This window comes from Saccopteryx bilineata, chromosome 1, assembly GCF_036850765.1.
Source record: "Saccopteryx bilineata isolate mSacBil1 chromosome 1, mSacBil1_pri_phased_curated, whole genome shotgun sequence".
Taxonomy (NCBI): Eukaryota; Metazoa; Chordata; class Mammalia; order Chiroptera; family Emballonuridae; genus Saccopteryx; species Saccopteryx bilineata.
This window is the reverse complement of record NC_089490.1, coordinates 348,624,590-348,642,191: the sequence shown is the minus strand read 5'-3', so window position 1 is coordinate 348,642,191 and position 17,602 is coordinate 348,624,590. Positions and strand designations below refer to the sequence as shown.

Below are 17,602 nucleotides of genomic sequence, written 5' to 3'. Positions count from 1 at the left end.
CTCAGTGTCCTGGTATGACACTCAAACTAATCAAGCCACTGGCTGTGAGAGGGGGAGATAGAGAGTAGGGGGAGAGGTAAGGCAAGAGAAGCAGATGGTCGCTTCTCATGTATGCCCTGACCAGAGATCAAACTTGGGATGTCTGCACTCCAGACCGACGTATCCACCAAGCCAGCTGGCCAGGGCCAAGATTTTTTTAAATATCAGGAAATAAAACAAAGTAACAAAGCCTAGTTTTTTCTTTTTACACTACTCAAAGTAGAATAAGATGGTCTTCATGTGTGTACCATACATGAATTCTATGACGGAAACATGTCAAATTTGGTGCTGAGCAAGAAGTCCACACTCTGGGCTCTGGGGAGCATCCAGCACATGTGAATGAGTCAAAGGACACTACTTCTTCATTACAGGTGACCAGCTCAAAATGTGAAGCTAATTCAATTAAGCTAGACATGGCTCCCAAAGCATTCGATGATCAGTATGTGGGTTGTACTGAAGAAATGGAGATAAAAGCACCCCAGCTTTTAAAAGAAGAACTGGCAATGAATAGAAAGTTTAAAAATGAATGGAAAAGGGCAGAGAAAGAATGGAATAACAAGAAGAACAAAATAAGTGACTCAAATAAATTGAATAATTTCCATGGAACAGCTGTAGTGGCCTATACTGGGAATATTGCAATGGATTTTAACAAAGCTGTAAGAGAATTCTGTCAAAACCCACATAACTTTCAATTCAAAGCCTTTCATTATTATTTGACAAGAGCTCTTCAGCTTCTCAAAAAAAGAAAGTGTTACACAGTTTATAGAGGCTGTAAAACAAAGTTTGGTTACAGTGGGAAAGGAAAGGTACGTTTTGGCCAATTTACCTCAACGTCACTGTCTAAATCTGTAGCTGATAAATATGTTGAAATTGGGGGAACACTGTTTATCATAAAAACCTGCTTAGGTGTTCATATTCAAGCATTCTCTTACGAAGATGAAGATGAAGTGCTAATTCCAGGCTATGAGATGTATGGGGATGTTGCCATTAACGACGCAAATAAAACCTACAGAGAAATTTCACTTAGAAATCCAGACAATTTTAAGAGTAACTTCAATTGCCTCTACAGTTCCACTAACTATTCAAGAACATTAGACAGCATTTGCAACAGCTCAGGTGAGTCTGGGACAACGTTCCAGGTGGGAGTGATTGGGTCATCATGAAACAGAAAAGGGGGTGCTCTGCTACCAGAAGCCACTGGGCAGAGAGCAATGGGGCCTTCAACCAACTGCTGAAGAGTATTAGGTTCCTAAAAAGACAGGGCTGATATGCTGGAATAGAGTGCAGATCCAACAGTTTCTTGTCCAGCCAAGCTTTCAAATTCCCTGTTGTGCAGAAAAGTCAGAAAGATCTGCTGGGCACCTGCAAACATGGGTTATGGAAACTACTGATATGTCAGAGGGTACAGGAAAGGTTCAGGGGAGCTGGATGACCTGGTTGCAGACACACAGTGTAGCCACTGCAGTGATCCTGACAGGAGATGAGGGTGCCTGAATGAGCAGGTGGCTGTGGTGATCAGGGGAGGCTGAGGATCTGGTGTTCTCTAAGAGGTATTCTAGGAGAAAGAGAGTGGAAGCAGAGTATGGGCAGAAAACAGGATGGTGGGCCTTGAGATTTCCAATGTGGATGGTTTACAGGTTCTGAGCTTGTTAGAGGACATTTCCATAGAGCAGCTGGCTAGATTGAAGCGCAGGTTAATAGTGTTCAAGCCAACTGAAAGGTTTCACATGAATGGGCCATATAGCAGACTAATGCACAGGATTGATGCCTAGACTGACTGATGTTTAGAGATGGTAAAATCAGAGGACACAGTGGAGGCATATCAGTAATGGCTGGAAATAGCAATGGAGAAAGGCTATTACCTGTCCAGCCCTGTGATGGATGAGAAAGCGCATTCAGGAGCTGCCTCCCTGTACCCAACTCCCCCAGGGTGTACTGGCTCTCAGGTTTCTGTGCATTTACATCTATCATTCCTTCTGGCCTGCCATCTCTGACTTTATGTTGTATTTCATATAATCTAGAACACTATCAATTTAGTAAAGTAATTATCTTTCAAGATCTAGCTCAACTATCACTTCAAATCATAAGCCTTTCTTGATACTTTCCACCAAAATTAAATATTGTACCATCCTCCATGCCACAGGTTTAGTGAGAGGCAACCTCAGTGGTAATCCAAGTTCAACCACCACTAATTCTGGTAATTTTGGTAAGTTACCTGAGCAGTCTGTGTCCTAACTGCCTTAGTTGTAAAATGAGAATACAAATAGTAATACCTCAGTAGTATGTCTGAGAATTAAAGAAGTTCTTTTTTTTTTTATTTTTTATTTTTTATTGTAAATATTTTATTTATTGATTTTTTAGAGAGAGAGGAGTGAGAGAGAGAGACAGAGAGAGAAAAATGGAAGGAGCAGGAATCATCAACTCCCATATGTGCCTTGACCAGGCAATACCCAAGGTTTCGAACCGGCGACCTCAGTGTTTCAGGTCGACGATTTATCCGACTGTGCCACCACAGGTCAGGCCGAATTAAAGAAGTTCTTAACTTATTGCCTCATACATAGATATTGCTCAACAAATACAGTCTTTCTTTCCCATGGAGAACCTTGTATGCATCTCAGCGGTATACTCACCATCTCTATGATAATTTGTTTACAGTCTGGTGATCTCTTTAATGCCAGAAACTTTGTCTTCCTGTTTCCTCTGTACCCAGGGCCTATCATTAATGCCTGCGTTGCATCAGGGCTCCAGTATTTGTTGCTGAAGTCAGTTAATGAAAGGCAGAAACTGTGGGATGAACCGAAAACACACGGCTGGTGTGTTCCAAAAGGAAAGTTTATTTTAAAAGAGCCTGGATACTAGATATAAGCAGGCTGAGACCAGTGAAAAGGTGTCAGCCCCAAGCTGTGGGAGGGAGCATTAGATATAGGGATTGCTGGCATTGGGGTTGCTTGCACCTGGGCATGTTTATATTAGCATATCAGGGTTTGTGGCCTTGATCGCTGACTTGATGATGAGCAGGAGGAGGGGAAATCCTGCTGCAGAAACACAAGTTCTTTGATGTAGTACAGGCTTGATGTTCTTGGTAAATTCTGAAGACAGCCAAGAAGTTAGTATCCCAGGTATATATATATCTAGGATCTGAGTCTGTGATTAGGCTTTTACAAACAACTACTGTGATTTAAACTCCCCTAATGGTCAGGCCCCTCCCCAATACAAGCTCTCTCTGACATTCCTGCAAAGGCAAACATTCTGCTACATATCAAAGTGAAGGCCAGGAAGCCATTAAGTGCAATAATAGCAAGCAAATTAACTATAACCTTACAGTGGGGGGTGAGAATGTTCTGGTCTGAGTCCTGGAAAGAAGTTGGGTGAGGAGAATTTGAGTTTCACAGGAGCTAATTTAATCCTAACATTCCAGCCTTTTGTTGTTTATGGAAAAGGGCTGAAGGTCTCTGTCTTTTATAGGTGCTTCCTGTTGATTAGTGTCGGTGAAGTATTTAGGACACATACAAGACATGGTACAAAAATTAGAGTGTGAGGAGGAATATGGAACCTATGAAAGGGAGTAGCCACATATACCAATTGAACTTGTTTAACCAAGTGTCCCAAGCATTGGACTGATGTTCTCTTATCTTAGCTGCCTTTTCAGTTAGCTTATGAGTCGCATCTCTAACTAGCCTAAATGATTGACATAGAAGCATCATTCCTCTTCTAGGAAGAGAAAAAGTCCCCCTTTTACAGCCGTAAGGAGATCTAATCCTCACCTGTTTTGTAATGCAACAGCTGCAAGAGAGTCTATTTGGTCCTGTAAATTGACTAAGATTTTTGCAATATTATCTAGGCTTTCTTGTAGATCTTCTGACAGGGTTTTAAAGTAATGCAGAGCTGTGGCTAGTCCTCCTGTACCTATCCCAACCCCCGAAGTTATGCTGTGTGTTACTAAAAGAGGGATGAGCTGCACTGCCCTCCTGTGCAGGAGTTGTTGGATCACTGGAATGGGTAGAGACCGGTTATTGGGGGCTATATCAACATTGGGAGAGAGATATGTTAAAGTACAGGTTCCTTTACAGTTAGTAGGAAGACAAAGGTAGGCATCCTCACTGCAGAGGAAAAATATTCCCTGTTGTGTCGGGCAAGGAGAGAGATGAATTGAGAAGAGGTGAGAAAGGTGATAGGGAGGTGTCCTCTTTTCTTGGGATTTTGTTGTCCAGACTGATAATGTAGATGCTATTGCAGCTCCAATAAGGGGAGAGAGGTGGGTAATAGCTCATTGGGTGAGTGAAAGTGAAAGGGAACACCAGGGTAGGAGGTGATCCAAGGGAAAAGGGAGAGGAAGTGTAAGAGCAATGAAAAGAAGGGGCTTGTAATATAGTAAAGGAGTGTAGAGCCAGTATCCACGGCTACCATCACAGCCGCCAGGCCCATGCAGGTTTGCATTGGATTCGGACAGTCAGTAAAGAAACAATGGAGCCAAAAACTGGTGGGCCATTTTCTTTAATCCTAGCTTGCACCCGGCGGGCAAGTAAAAACACACACTGGGCTCCAAAACCCACTCACATTCAGTGCTCACAAAGCTACTGACTTATCTGAGTTTCCTAGAATCAAAGGTTTCTAGCTCACCGACTTATTCACCTCTGTTCCCCATCTCCTTCCTTCTCCCTGCACAAACCACACAAACTGGCCTCACACTCAGCACTCCACCATCTTGGCTGCTTCTCCAGGCCTCCTCCATGTGGCATTTCTCTGCTCCCTGCTCTCTAATGCTAATCTCAGGAACCAAGAGTGCAAGCTCTCATTTTGCCCCCATTTTATAGTGTAGAAATCAAAACCCTTAATCCAAATACAAAATAGGGACGTCTCTAATACAAAGTCACTTATCTGAGGCATGATGGGATTGTACCATCCCACATCAAAAAGGGTGGGAAAGGCTTAATCCCAAAACCAAGCCCCAGGCTACAAGGATCCTGCCTGCCCACAGCCCGCCCCCAACACACATTAATATCACCTGAGCGACAGCTTCCATGCAGTGCCATCTTTAACAAAGTGAGCATAATACATTTTATCTGCCCAACAAGGAGGAAAACTGGACTGGTTGAAGGAAGCAGCCATTTTCCTCAGGATGAAAGGTCCAGGACCCAGCAAGAGTTGTTATAAAGTACCACACCCCAGATTCTGAAAGGCACTGTACCTCATTTCATCAAGTTCACATAGAGACACCCAGTCCAGATGAATTTTGAAGAGTTTTATTAGAGGAGGAGATTTATTAAATATGCTGGCCACATTTGGCTGACAGAGGGTATCTGCAAGCCCAAATCGTGCAGTGCCAAAAACAGTTCAGGGGCTGTTTATATACCCCTGATCACACACAAGCGGGGGAGAGCATGACATCATGGTACAAGCTGGCAACATTTGTTTAGGGCAGGGGTCCCCAAACTATGGCCCGTGGGCCACATGCAGCCCCTAAGGCCATTTATCCAGCCCCCAACGCACTTCCGGAAGGGGCACCTCTTTCATTGGTGGTCAGTGAGAGAAGTATAGTTCCCATTGAAATACTGGTCAGTTTGTTGATTTAAATTTACTTGTTCTTTATTTTAAATATTGTATTTGTTCCCATTTTGTTTTTTTACTTTAAAATAAGATATGTGCAGTGTGCATAAGGATTTGTTCATAATTTTTTTTCTTTTTTTTTTCTGTACTTTTCTGAAGCTGGAAACGGGGAGAGACAGTCAGACAGACTCCCGCATGCGCCCGACTGGGATCCACCCGGCACGCCCACCAGGGGCGAGCTCTGCCCACCAGGGGGCAATGCTCTGCCCCTCCGGGGCGTAGCTCTGCCACACCAGAGCCACTCCAGCGCCTGGGGCAGAGGCCAAGGAGCTATCCCCAGCGCCCAGGCCATCCTCGCTCCAACGGAGCCCCGGCTGCGGGAGGGGAAGAGAGAGACAGAGAGGAAGGAGGGGGGGGTGGAGAAGCAAATGGGCGCTTCTCCTATGTGCTCTGGCCAGGAATCGAACCTGGGTCCCCCGCATGCCAGGCCGACGCTCCACCGTTGAGCCAATGGCCAGGGCCTCATAATTTTTTTTATAGTCCAGCCCTCCAACGGTCTGAGGGACAGTGAACTGGCCCTCTGTGTAAAAAGTTTGGGGACTCCTGGTTTAGAGGATACACAGAAACATTAAGACTTTCAAGGTAACAAGAATGTTTACAAATCTTTCAGGGTTCATCTTCCCTCACTAGCCTAGAGGTATTTTACCCTCAAGATTCCAAGAAGAGGGAGGAACGACAATCAATGCAAGGTGGTATGTAAATTCTGCCTCCTATTGAAAGAGAAGAAGTTTCTAGGTTAACCTTTATTTTAGATTTAAAACTGAATGAACCATTGTTCTCGCAAGCCAGAAACTTCTACATTCTTCTCCCTACTTGTCTACATTCTTGTCCCTACCTAAAGGAGGGACCGGACAGGAAAGCCTGACCTTTCCTCCTAGAATATTAATATCAATTTTCAGCTTTTGGTACCTGTTGGGCAGATAAAATATATTATGCTCACTTTGTAAAAGATAACGCTGCCCACGTGGAGGCCATTGCCCAGGTGATATTAATGTGTGTTGGGGGCAGGCAGGATCATTGTAGCCTGGGGCTTGGTTTGGGGATTAAGCCTTTCCCACCCTTTTTTGATGTGGAGTGGTACAATCCAATCATGCCTCAGAGAAGTGACTTTGTATTAGAGACTTCCCTATTTTGTATATTGGATTAAGAGTTTGGATTTCTACACTATAAAATGGGGACAGAGCGGGAGCTTGCGCTCTTGGTTCCTGAGATTATCATTAGAGGAGAGAGCAGAGCAGAGAGCAGAAAGAGGCCATGTGGCCAGGACAAGCAGCCAAGATGGCAGAGTGCTGAGTGAGATGCCAGTTTGTGTAGTTTGTATCTGGGATAAGGAAGGAGATGGGGAACTGAGGAGAACAAGGCTGGTGAGCTAGAAACCTTTGATTCTAGGAAACTCGGATAAGTCAGTGGCTTTGTGAGCACTGAATGTGAGTGGGTTTTGGAGCCCAGTGTGTGTTTTTACTTGCCCGCCAGGTGCAAGCTAGAATTAAAGATGACAGCCCATCAGTTTTTGGCTCCGTTGTTTCTTTACTGACTGTCCGAATCCAATGCGAATCTGCATGGTCCAGGCTGCTTTGATAGTGGCCCTGGCCGTGGCCACTGGCTTTACAGTACCTTATAACAGAGTCACATCAACCACACAGAGCCCAAAGTGTAGAAAAGAGGATTTATTCCAAACACCTGGATGCAGGTGGGCTGAGTCCAATAAGAGAGTCAGCACTGAGCAGGGGTGAGAAGGTTAGTTGTATAGTCTGCTGCCACCTTCTGGCAGTTTCTGTTGATTCTGGCTTGTGGTATTCTTCTGTTTCGGTTTCTGCCTCCATTGGTAACGAGCTCTTGTTTGATCAACTTTAAGGTTAAGTATAGGTCATCACCTACTGACTAAGGAAGGGTGGAAAGAGGGCCATTTGGGGCCCTTAGGGTACATTTTGCCCTAACACAGGAGAAGCCTGGTAGTCTATCTGTTTTTAGTAAAGTTGCATGCTTTTTTTGGCAGATGGCCAACTAAAGTGTTTCCTGAATTTCTGGAGAAGCATGGGGGTGGGGGACTTGTCTTAGTAGGAGAGTGTGAAGAGCAACAGGGCTTCTTATAGGGGGGAGAGTTAGGAGTGTTTTTAAATAGTTGGCATAAGTCTGGAAAAGTAGGGAGACTCAGGAAGCTTGAGCAATTATATAGTTATTAAGGAGGGAGCTTGCCACTTCAGAAAAAGTAGTACTCTTTTGTTCTGTATGGGCTAGAGTTGTTTTAATGGTGTCCCATTGAGTGAGAGGTACTGGAACAGCAGTATAGGCAGAGGACAATAGGGAGAGACAGAGTCAGCAATCCTGAGCTAAAAAGTAGGATTTGTTTTATTTAGGAGGGAGTATGTGAGACTAAGAGATTCTTCTAAATTTAAAGGAGTTAGAAAGGACTTTAGAGTGGTATCAGAATTTACACTGTTAAGACTACTGAGGAGGAGGAAAGAAATAAGGGTGGAAGAGTGACTAGATGATTGGAGAAAATTAGTAGTAGGGAAATTGCTTCCCCAGGCTAAATACTCTATTAAGTAGGAGTCCCATTGGAGTGTGAGGATGTAAACCCTTAATGGGAGAGTTATAGTAGAATAGAGAGGATTTGTTGAGGGCGGGAGAGTACAAAGAAATGAAGTTATGGGTATGTCAGTGTAAAGCCAGTAGCCAGGGCCACTATCACAGCAGCCTGGCCCATGCAAGTTCGCATTGGATTCGGACAGTCGGTAAAGGAACAACGGAGCCAAAAACTGGTGGGCCATTTTCTTTAATTCTAGCTTGCACCCGGCGGGCAAGTAAAAACACACACTGGGCTCCAAAACCCACTCACATTCAGTGCTCACAAAGCTACTGACTTATCCAAGTTTCCTAGAATCAAAGGTTTCTAGCTCACCAGACTTATTCATCTCTGTTCCCCATCTCCTTCCTTCTCCCTGCACAAACTCTGCACTAACTGGCTTCTCACTTAGCACTCCAACATCTTGGCTGCTTCTTCTGGCCTCCTCCACGTGGCCTTTCTCTGCTCTCTGCTCTCTGCTGTCTCCTCTAATGCTAATCTCAGGAACCAAGAGAGCAAGCTCCCATTCTGCCCCCATTTTATAGTGTAGATTCATAACCTTTAATCCAATATACAAAATAGGAAAGTTTCTAATACAAAGTCACTTATCTGGGGCATGATGGGATTATACCACCCCACATCAAAAAGGATGGGAAAGGCTTAATCCTAAAACAAAGTTCCAGGTCACAAGGATCCTGCCTGCCCACAGCCCACAGAGACACACATTAATATCACCTGGGCAACGGCCTCCATGTGGGCAGCGTCATCTTTAACAAAATGAGCATAATACATTTTATCTGCCCAACAGTCAAGATCTCATAAACCAAAAAATAGAAAAAGGAAGGAAAGGATAAGTAGAGTCAGTAATCAGGAGAGGATGTTTTAACTATCCAAGGTTGGACAAGTTATGGTAGATTTTCCTCCTGTATTCAGGTCAGTTGAATTGAAGTTGGTGAAGTTACCTGAGACTCCCAGAGTTTGCTCTCATGAGAGACTACCTTGGCCCATGGCGATGGGTCCAGCGGGGGAGGCCTTGAACACAAACAGCAGGAGGTGTACTGAGAATGACTGTATGCGGTCCTGTCCACTTGGGTTGTAGCCTATCTTTGGGTCCCATCTGGCTGACAAACACCTGGGTGGCAGCGAGGCATTCCTGTGTAGAGTTGGGAGTGGGGGGTGGCATACTCTGATCGGTAGCCTCCTGAAGTAAGAACTCAAGTAAGGAGTAAAGAAGGAAGGTAATTTCCTAATAGGTCAGGGTCAGGTGTTGGAAGTGGTCCTAGCAAGAAAGTACAACCGTACATGAGTGGAAAGGGGCTGTAAAAGGTGGGTGCCCTAGGAGTAGCTCTCATTTGTGTAATGGCCATGGTTAGATTACAGTTCAGGACGATTTGGTCTCCTGGGACAGTTTAGTTAGTTGGGACTTTATGATGGAATTAGCCTTCTCTACCTTTCCTAAAGACTAAGGCCCATATGGAAGTGTAAGAACCATTTGATGCTTCAGGCTGGGTAGACCTGTTGAGTGATTTGGCTGACAAAGGCGGGTCCATTATCTGACTGGATAGAGTTAGGAAGAATGAGTCAGGGGGATAATGTGCTCTAGCAGTGCCTTAGTACAGCTGTGTCTGCTTCTTCAGAGGCTGTTAGAAAGGCCTCAACCCATCCTGAGAGGGTATCAACAAAAACTAGTAAGTAGCATAATTTTTTTTTTTAAGTAGCGTAATTTTTTTGTCAGAGGGTATGTGGGTGAAATTGACCTGCCAGTCTTGGCCAGGGACATGTCCTTGAGCCTGATAAGTGGAAAGTGGAGGAGGTTTGAGACTCCCCTGAGGGGAGACAGAATAGCAAGTTTTACATGCCGTATGCTTAGCAGGCAGCCTACAGCTGCAGGCAGGTTAGGACAGTGTTAGTCAAATAAGTTTGTAAGTATCGTATATATGTTTGCTCGCTTATAGTTTACATTGGGTGTGGGAGACAGGCTGTAAGCTGGCAAGGTCCTTATAGCTAAGGCTTGGTTTTAAGACTAAGTCTTTCCCACCCTTTTAATACTAAGATCTCAACACTAAGCTTTTCCCCACACCCTTGACTGTTGCATGATGTGGAGTAGTGCACTCTTATGAGGAATCCTATTTATGCCTCAGATAAGTGGCTTTGTATCAGAGACTTCCTTATTTGTATATTGGCTTAAAGGCTTTAATTTCTACACTATAACATGAGGCAGACCAAGGGCACTCTTGTTCAGATCCTGCCATCAGCATTGCAGAGGAGAGGCAGCCAAGATGGCAGAGTGCTGAAGGAGAAGCCAGTTTGTGCAGAGTTTGTGCAAAAAGGAGATGGGGAACAAAGGTAAATGAGGCTGGTGGGGCCTTTGATTCTAGGAATACTAGGATGAGTCAGTGGCTTTGGGAGCCCTGAATGGAAATGGAAGTGTTTTCCCACTGTGTGTATTTTCTCACCGGCCGGGTGCAAGCTAGGATTAAAAGTAATGGCCCATCAAATTCTTGGCTCCGTTGTTTCATTACCGTCTGTCTGAATCAAATGTGAACCTGCATAGGCCAGGTGGCTATGAGGGTGGCCATGGCTACAGGCTTCACAGACAGGCTTTAGCAGCTGCAGGAGGGGTCTTTACTCTACATGAAATAAGTTATGTAAGATTGCAGGATACTGTCGGCCTGGGCTTCAGATAGAATAAAGTGGCCATCATGCAGGAACCACTGGCCCTGTTTTGTGAGCCTCTTCGCAGTATATTTTGCCTGTTCTTCTAAGCAGGGGTCCCCAAACTTTTTACACAGGGGACCAGTTCACTGTCCCTCAGACCATTGGAGGGCCGCCACATACAGTGCTCCTCTCACTGACCACCAATGAAAGAGGTGCCCCTTCTGTAAGTGTGATGGGGGGCCGGATAAATGGCCTCAGGGGGCCGCATGTGGCCCGTGGGCCGTAGTTTGGGGAAGCCTGTAAGGTATAGGCAATAGAAAATGAGGCTAGGGAAAGGAATTGTCCCTGGAGCAGCTGGAGAGTGTCCTGCTTGGCTGTCTTGTCGGCAAAGTTATTGCTGGCTGCAATGCGGTTACTGAGAGCCTGGTGACCCAGGCAGTGGGTAAAAGCTACTGCCTGAGGGAGGTGGGCTGTGCTAAGCAGTTGGGCAATTAATTTCCCGTTGATAATAGGGGTTTTTTGTGGTTAGGAGGCCTCCTTCAGACCAGATAGCTGAGTGTGAATGGAGGATGTGGAAGGTGTATTTAGAATCAGTATAAATATTAACCCTTTTTCCTTCTGCTAAGGTGAGGGCCCTGGTAAGGGTTATTAATTCAGCCTTCTGTGAGGTGGTGCCAGGAGGGAGGGGGAAAGTGTCAATGGTTGTTGTGCTGGAGACAATAGAATATCCAGCACAATGTACCACCTCTGATCTGCAGTGCTTAGAGGGGTGTCTGTTAGATGGAGAAACAGGGTAAAGTAAGAGCAGGAGATCAGAGTGTGAATATAGAGGTTCAGAGCAGAAGGGTAGGAGTAAGAGAGTGGCTGGATTCAGTGGTGATCAGATGCCAAGGGTGACTGGTGGGATCCTGGAGGGTGGCATTAGGTTTTGGGCCTGGCACTGGGAAAGCATATCCTTCAGATTGTGAGAAGGATAGATGGTTAGTGAACTATGGAGACACACTTTCTGACTGAAGGATGGCAGCCACCACCAGTGCCTTAGACAAGGGGGCCAGCCTAGGACTGAAGGGTCCAGTTGTTTGGAAAGATATGCTATTACCTGTAGCAAGGGTCCTTTTAATTGTCCTAAAAGTCCGACAGTGGTGCCTGCCATTCATCAGTGAATACTATGAATGGCTTAGAGAGGTCTGGTAGAGTTAGAGTGGGAGCTGAGATAAAGGCCTGTCTTAACTGGAGAAAGGGAGTCTTGATGGGACCCATTGGGCCAATGGGTTCTGATAGATTTCTCTTGGTGGCTTGGTAAAGAGCTTTGGCTAACAGAGCGAAGGAAGGAATCCACAATTGGAAATACCCTGCTAGACCAAGAAAGAAGACGACCTCCTGCTTTGTTTTGGGGACTGGCAGGGAAGAGGTGAGGGAGAGCTGGTCTGGGGTAATTCCTCAGGAGGTAGGAGTGAGGGCTAGACCTAGGTATGTGACTATTGGGATGCCTTTTGGGGGAATACTTTGTAACTCTGTTCTGCAAGGAAGTTGAGAAGGTGGGCAGTCTGATTTTTTTAATCTTGTTCTCTGAGGGGCTACAGAGGAGTAAATCATCAATATATCATATAAGGGTAGAGGGTCCTAAATCTAAAACCTGTAAATTGGTCATTAGGGCCTGTCATCCAAAAAGATGAGGACTATCCTGGAACTCCTGGGGTGGGACCATCCAAGTGAGCTGGGGTAGGTGCATGTCAGGATCAGTCCAGGTAAAGGCAAAGAGGTTTTGTGAGTTAGGATGTAAGGGAATAGTAAAGAAAGTATCTTTTTGGTTTAATAAGGTAAAGTGGGAAGTTTCAGCTGGAATTTGGAAGAGAATAGTATTTGAGTTGGAAACAATCAGGTATAATAAGGGTTGTACTGCCTGATTGATGAGATGAAGTTCTTGCCAGACGATAGGACCCATCAGGTTTTTTTTTTAATTTAATTAATTGTATTTACATAGATTCTAGGGTCACCCCAAATGCATCCCCCTCCCCCGTATTCCCCTGAACATCTCCTTTGCCCTCCTCCCTATGGCACCCTCCCCCCTTCCCTTCAGGTTTATCCCATCCTATCATCCCCTTTCCCTCTGTCCTCTTTTCCTCTCGCCCCTTTGATCCTTCCTCTGTCTCAATTCCATTCCTCAATTCTCATTATTCCTTAGATTCCTCAAATGAGTGAGGTTATATGATATTTTTCTTCCTCTGCTTGGCTTATTTCACTCAACATAATAGGAATATATCCCAAGGACACCATATCACCGACTAAAAAAAAGAAATGCACCCCCATGTTTATGGCAGCATTGTCCACAATAGCGAAGATCTGGAAACAGCCCAAGTGTCCATCAGTGGACGAGTAGATTAAAAAGCTGTGGTAGTACATATATACAATGGAATACTATGAGGCCATGAAAAAGGAGGAAATATTACCTTTTGCAACAATATGGAGGGACCTGGAAACTATTATGTTGAGTGAAATAAGCCGTCAGGTTTTCTTACAGGGAGGATTGGGGTATTGAAAAGGGAATCAGTGGAGCAGAGGAGTTCGTTATGGAACAAGCGAGTGATAATGGGTTTGAGCCCTCGTTGTGCAGGGGCTGGGATGGGATATTGTTTCTGAGATTGGAACTGATTGGAGTCCTTAACCCTAATCTGAACTGGGGCGTGGTGACGGGCTGTAGAGGGGAGTTTGATGTCCCACACTGAAGGGGTTACCAGGGAGCTGGGAAAAGTCAGAGAAGTTCCCATTAAATGGTTCCCAGCTGTTTGTAAGAGAAGTAAAAGGTAGCTGATCCGGAAGGGTCTGGTGTGTCTCCAGGATTAGTATGGAAAGTGAGGGTAACATGTAGTGTAGACAGGATGTCTCATCCTAGGAGCAGTGTGGGACATGAGGGCAGAATTAAAAAGGCATGAGTAAAGATCTGGGCTCCTAAAGAGCAGGACGGAGTAGCAATGGAACAGGGCTGGGAGACCTGGCCATCAATTTCCACAGTTGAGATCCCCGAGTCCCTTAAGGAACCTCTATATTCAAGCAAAGCAGAGTAGGTTGCCCCTGTGTCAATGAGAAAAGAAACATGCCTACCTGCTACCACCAAGGTCACCTGAGGCTCAGAAGATGTGATGAACGTTGGGGCATCTGTCCTCAGGCACCATCAGTCTTCAGTGGCCAGGCCTATTAGCTCTGGAAAGGCGGGGCCGGCCAGCCTAGGAAGGGATGGGGTCTTACCTAGAGAGGCCCTATCCCAGTCCGACTTCCAATGAGGCCCACCATAAAGGGAGCAAGGCTTTGGGGGCTGGCCTGGATTAGGGTACTTGCGGGCCCAGTGACCATTGCCGCACTTGAAGCAGGTACTGGTGGCGCATAATTTTTATCTTGGCCCTTGGCCTGAGGTCCATTTTGACTGTTTTGGGGCTTTTGGCACTGCTGGCTCTGCGGGCCCTTGACAGCATAGGCTAGCATCTGATATTCAGCTACCGTATTCCCCATGTATAAGACATTCCCATGTATAAGACACATCTTAATTTTGGGGCCCAAAATTTGAAAAAGAATGTATTACATAAAGTTATTGAACTCAAATTTTATTCATCATCAAATTCATACAACTCCTCATCATTGTCAAAACTCCCATACATTAGCTTGTCCTCATCTGTGTCTGATGACAAACCACTGTCTTCAACAATGAGCACGCCTAACTGGGCAGTGGTGCAGTGGGTGGAGCGTTGGACTGGGGCGCAGAGGACCCAGGTTCAAGACCCTGAGGTCGCCAGCTTGAGCGCAGGCTCATCTAGTTTGAGCAAGGCTCACCGACTTGAGTTTGGGGTCGCTGGCTCGAGCAGGGGGTCGCTTGGTCTACTAGAGCCCCCCAGTCAAGGCACATATGAGAGGGCAGTCAATGAACAGCTAAGGTGCCGCAGCGAGGAATTAATGCTTCTCATCTCTCTCCCCCTTCCTATCTGTCCCTCTCTCTGATTCTCTCTCTATCTCTGTCAAAAGAAAAAGAAATGAGTGCAAAAAAGTGGGAAATGCAAGTAAAAAAATCTATAACTATTGTATAAGATGCACCCAGTGTTTAGACCCCAAATTTTTCAGAAAAGGGTGCATCTTATACATGAGGAAACATGGTACCTTCTGTTTTTTGCCTCCTCATCTCGGTTATTAAAGACCTTAAGGGCCTGACCAGGCGATGGCGCAGTGGATAGAGCGTTGGACTGGGATGCTGAGGACCCAGGTTCAAGACCCCGAGGTTGCCAGCTTGAGCACGGGCTCATCTGGCTTGAGCAAAATAAAAAATGCTCACCAGCTTAGACCCAAGGTCGCTGGCTCAAGCAAGGGGTTACTCGGTCTGCTGAAGGCCCACGGTCAAGGCACATATGAGAAAGCAATCAATGAACAACTAAAGTGTCGCAATGAAAAACTGGTGATAGATGCTTCTCATCTCTCTCTGTTCCTGTCTGTCTGTCCCTATCTATCCCTCTCTCTGACTCTCTCTCTCTGTCCCTGTAAAGAAAAAGAAAAGAAAAAAAAAGATCTTAAGGGCCAGTTTTAAGAGATCCCATTGAGGGGTTTGAGGGCCATCCTCTAACTTTTATAATTTGCACCAAATGCTGGGTGCAACTGGGAAATGAAATTCATGTGTAGGACTAATTGTCCTTCTGTGCTAGAGGGGTCTAAGGTAGTATATCTCTGACGGACCTCCGTGAGGCACAAGAGGAAGAGAGCAGCATTTTCAGTGGGGTGCTGGGTGATCTCCATTCACCTCTCATAATTTACAGCCTTAGGGGCTGCCTTCTTGATGCCCTCTATGAGGCAGAAGACCATGTGGTCCCGGTTTCGTCTACCTGTCCCTTCTGCCTGGTAATCCCAGTGGGGATCACAGGTGGGAACAACCTCATCGCCTACTGGTTGATTGGGCGCTTGCTGGTGGTTAGAGTCAGCATGGGCCTGGGCATGAGTCCAACTAAGGTTCTTCTCCTCGGGTGTTAAAGCTGTAGAGAGAATTACGTGAAGATCATGCCAAGTTAATTCATAGGACTGGGTGAGATATTCAAACTCCTTTCTGTAGTTGGTAGGGTCAGTGGAAAAGGAACCGAGGCATTTAGATATTTGCGATAGGTCGGTTAAGGAAAAGGAGACATGGATTGAATGATGCCCTTGGCCCTGGCTACCTCCCATAAAGGGCACTCTAAGACAGGGGCTGAGGCACGGGAGGGAGCAGGGCCGAAGACTTCCCAGAGCAGGTGTGTGCTGGGGGAGAAAGAGGCGGCTTCAGGAAAATCGGGGGGCGGGAGGGGGGAGGCAGCACTGAATAGGGAGGGGGCTCTGGTTGCCATGGGGTTGTGTCCCGGGAATCAGGAGGTTGAGGAGCAGAAGGAGGAGCAAGAGGAGGGGGCTCTATAATTGGCGGGGTTGAAGGAGGAAACTCTAGAAGGGTCCTCCAGAGCAGGGGGCTCTTTCAGTTTTAAGTGGAGAAGGAATATTTGAGAGGGAGAGCAAAAATCACAGAGAGTGGGTCATGATCTGAGTGCAAGAAAGGCCTGGACCTAGGGGATTTCAGATCACTTTTCATTCTGCCGGCAGAAATTATTAAGGTCAGTCATGATGTTAAAACCAAAAGTGCTAGCCTGACCAGGCAGTGGTGCAGTGGATAGAACATCGGACTGGGATGCCGAGGACCCAGGTTCGAGACTCTGAGGTCGCCAGCTTGAGTGTGGGTTCATCTGGTTTAAGCAAAACTCACCAGCTTGGACCCAAGGTCGCTGGCTTGAGCAAGGGGTCACTCGGTCTTCTGTAGCCCTCCAGTTAAGGCACATATGAGAAAGCAATCAATGAACAACTAAAGAGCCACAACGAAAAACTGATGCTTCTCATCTCTCTCCCTTCCTGTCTGTCCCTATTTATCCTTCTCTTTGACTCTATCTCTGTAAAAAAAAAAAAAAATCAAAAGTACCATTTTCAAGCCTCTTGGACAAATTATCCAGTTCATACTGAGGCCAAGCTGTGTTGCAGTAAAAAATAAGGCACTATGGCCTGAAATCCTGGACTAAACCAAGGGTTTGGAGCTTCTTTAGGAGACAGCCTAGAGGCGTTGTCTTGGGAATGGCTGACTAAGTGTTCCCCATGATGTGGTGGACGAGCATCTAGCAGTCTACAAGGCGGGAGTGGACCATCCTGGATGGTGGGATAGGCGATTGCACGAGGCAGGCGTCCCTGCTGTCTTAGGCCCACTGGAACTAGAGACTAGCTGTTTTCCAGGCATCCCCATACAGCAGTTCAGCTGGAGACAAATGTCCGGCAAATTCCAGAAACACCCTCCTGACCAATGTGGAATTTTCGGAACCATCCTGGACAGCAGGATAAGAGATGCAGGAGGGGTTGGGAAATTCCCACTTATAGAGCCGCTAGGTTCACTCACCCATGTGATTGTTGCCCGGTGTGGATGTGGTGAGGCAAAATGAGAGGGTGGTATTTATCCTGGTGTCCAGTTTTCAGTTCATCTCCATGCAGTTTTCCCTTCTTGGTGGGTTCAGGAGGTATGGCCAGAGGGGAGGGGTGGGGGTCAGGAGGGACTAGTCCCTCAACTCCATGGGCAAAGGAGGCAGGATCCAGAGGTTAGTCCACCGCTCCTGGGCAGCAAACCTCACCCCTCCCGGGGTCGGGATTAAACCCTCGACTTGTCTCTGGCACACACACCTCCCGGGTTCTGGCACCAGA

At 46.2% G+C, this 17,602-nt stretch overlaps 1 protein-coding gene across 3 annotated transcripts in view; it reads left to right on the top strand.

Moving 5' to 3' along the window:
- The window catches only part of LOC136320568 (T-cell ecto-ADP-ribosyltransferase 2-like), a 28,044-nt gene that overhangs the window by 1,863 nt on the left and 8,579 nt on the right, over positions 1-17,602 (top strand). For 2 of the 3 annotated variants that reach the window (XM_066253729.1, XM_066253728.1), the window contains exon 3: positions 411-1,155. In XM_066253729.1, coding sequence (XP_066109826.1) covers positions 411-1,155 — 745 coding nt within the window. Of the gene's footprint in view, positions 1-410; positions 1,156-6,256; positions 6,333-17,602 lie in introns of those variants that run through there. The other variant, XM_066253730.1, reaches the window with a different exon arrangement.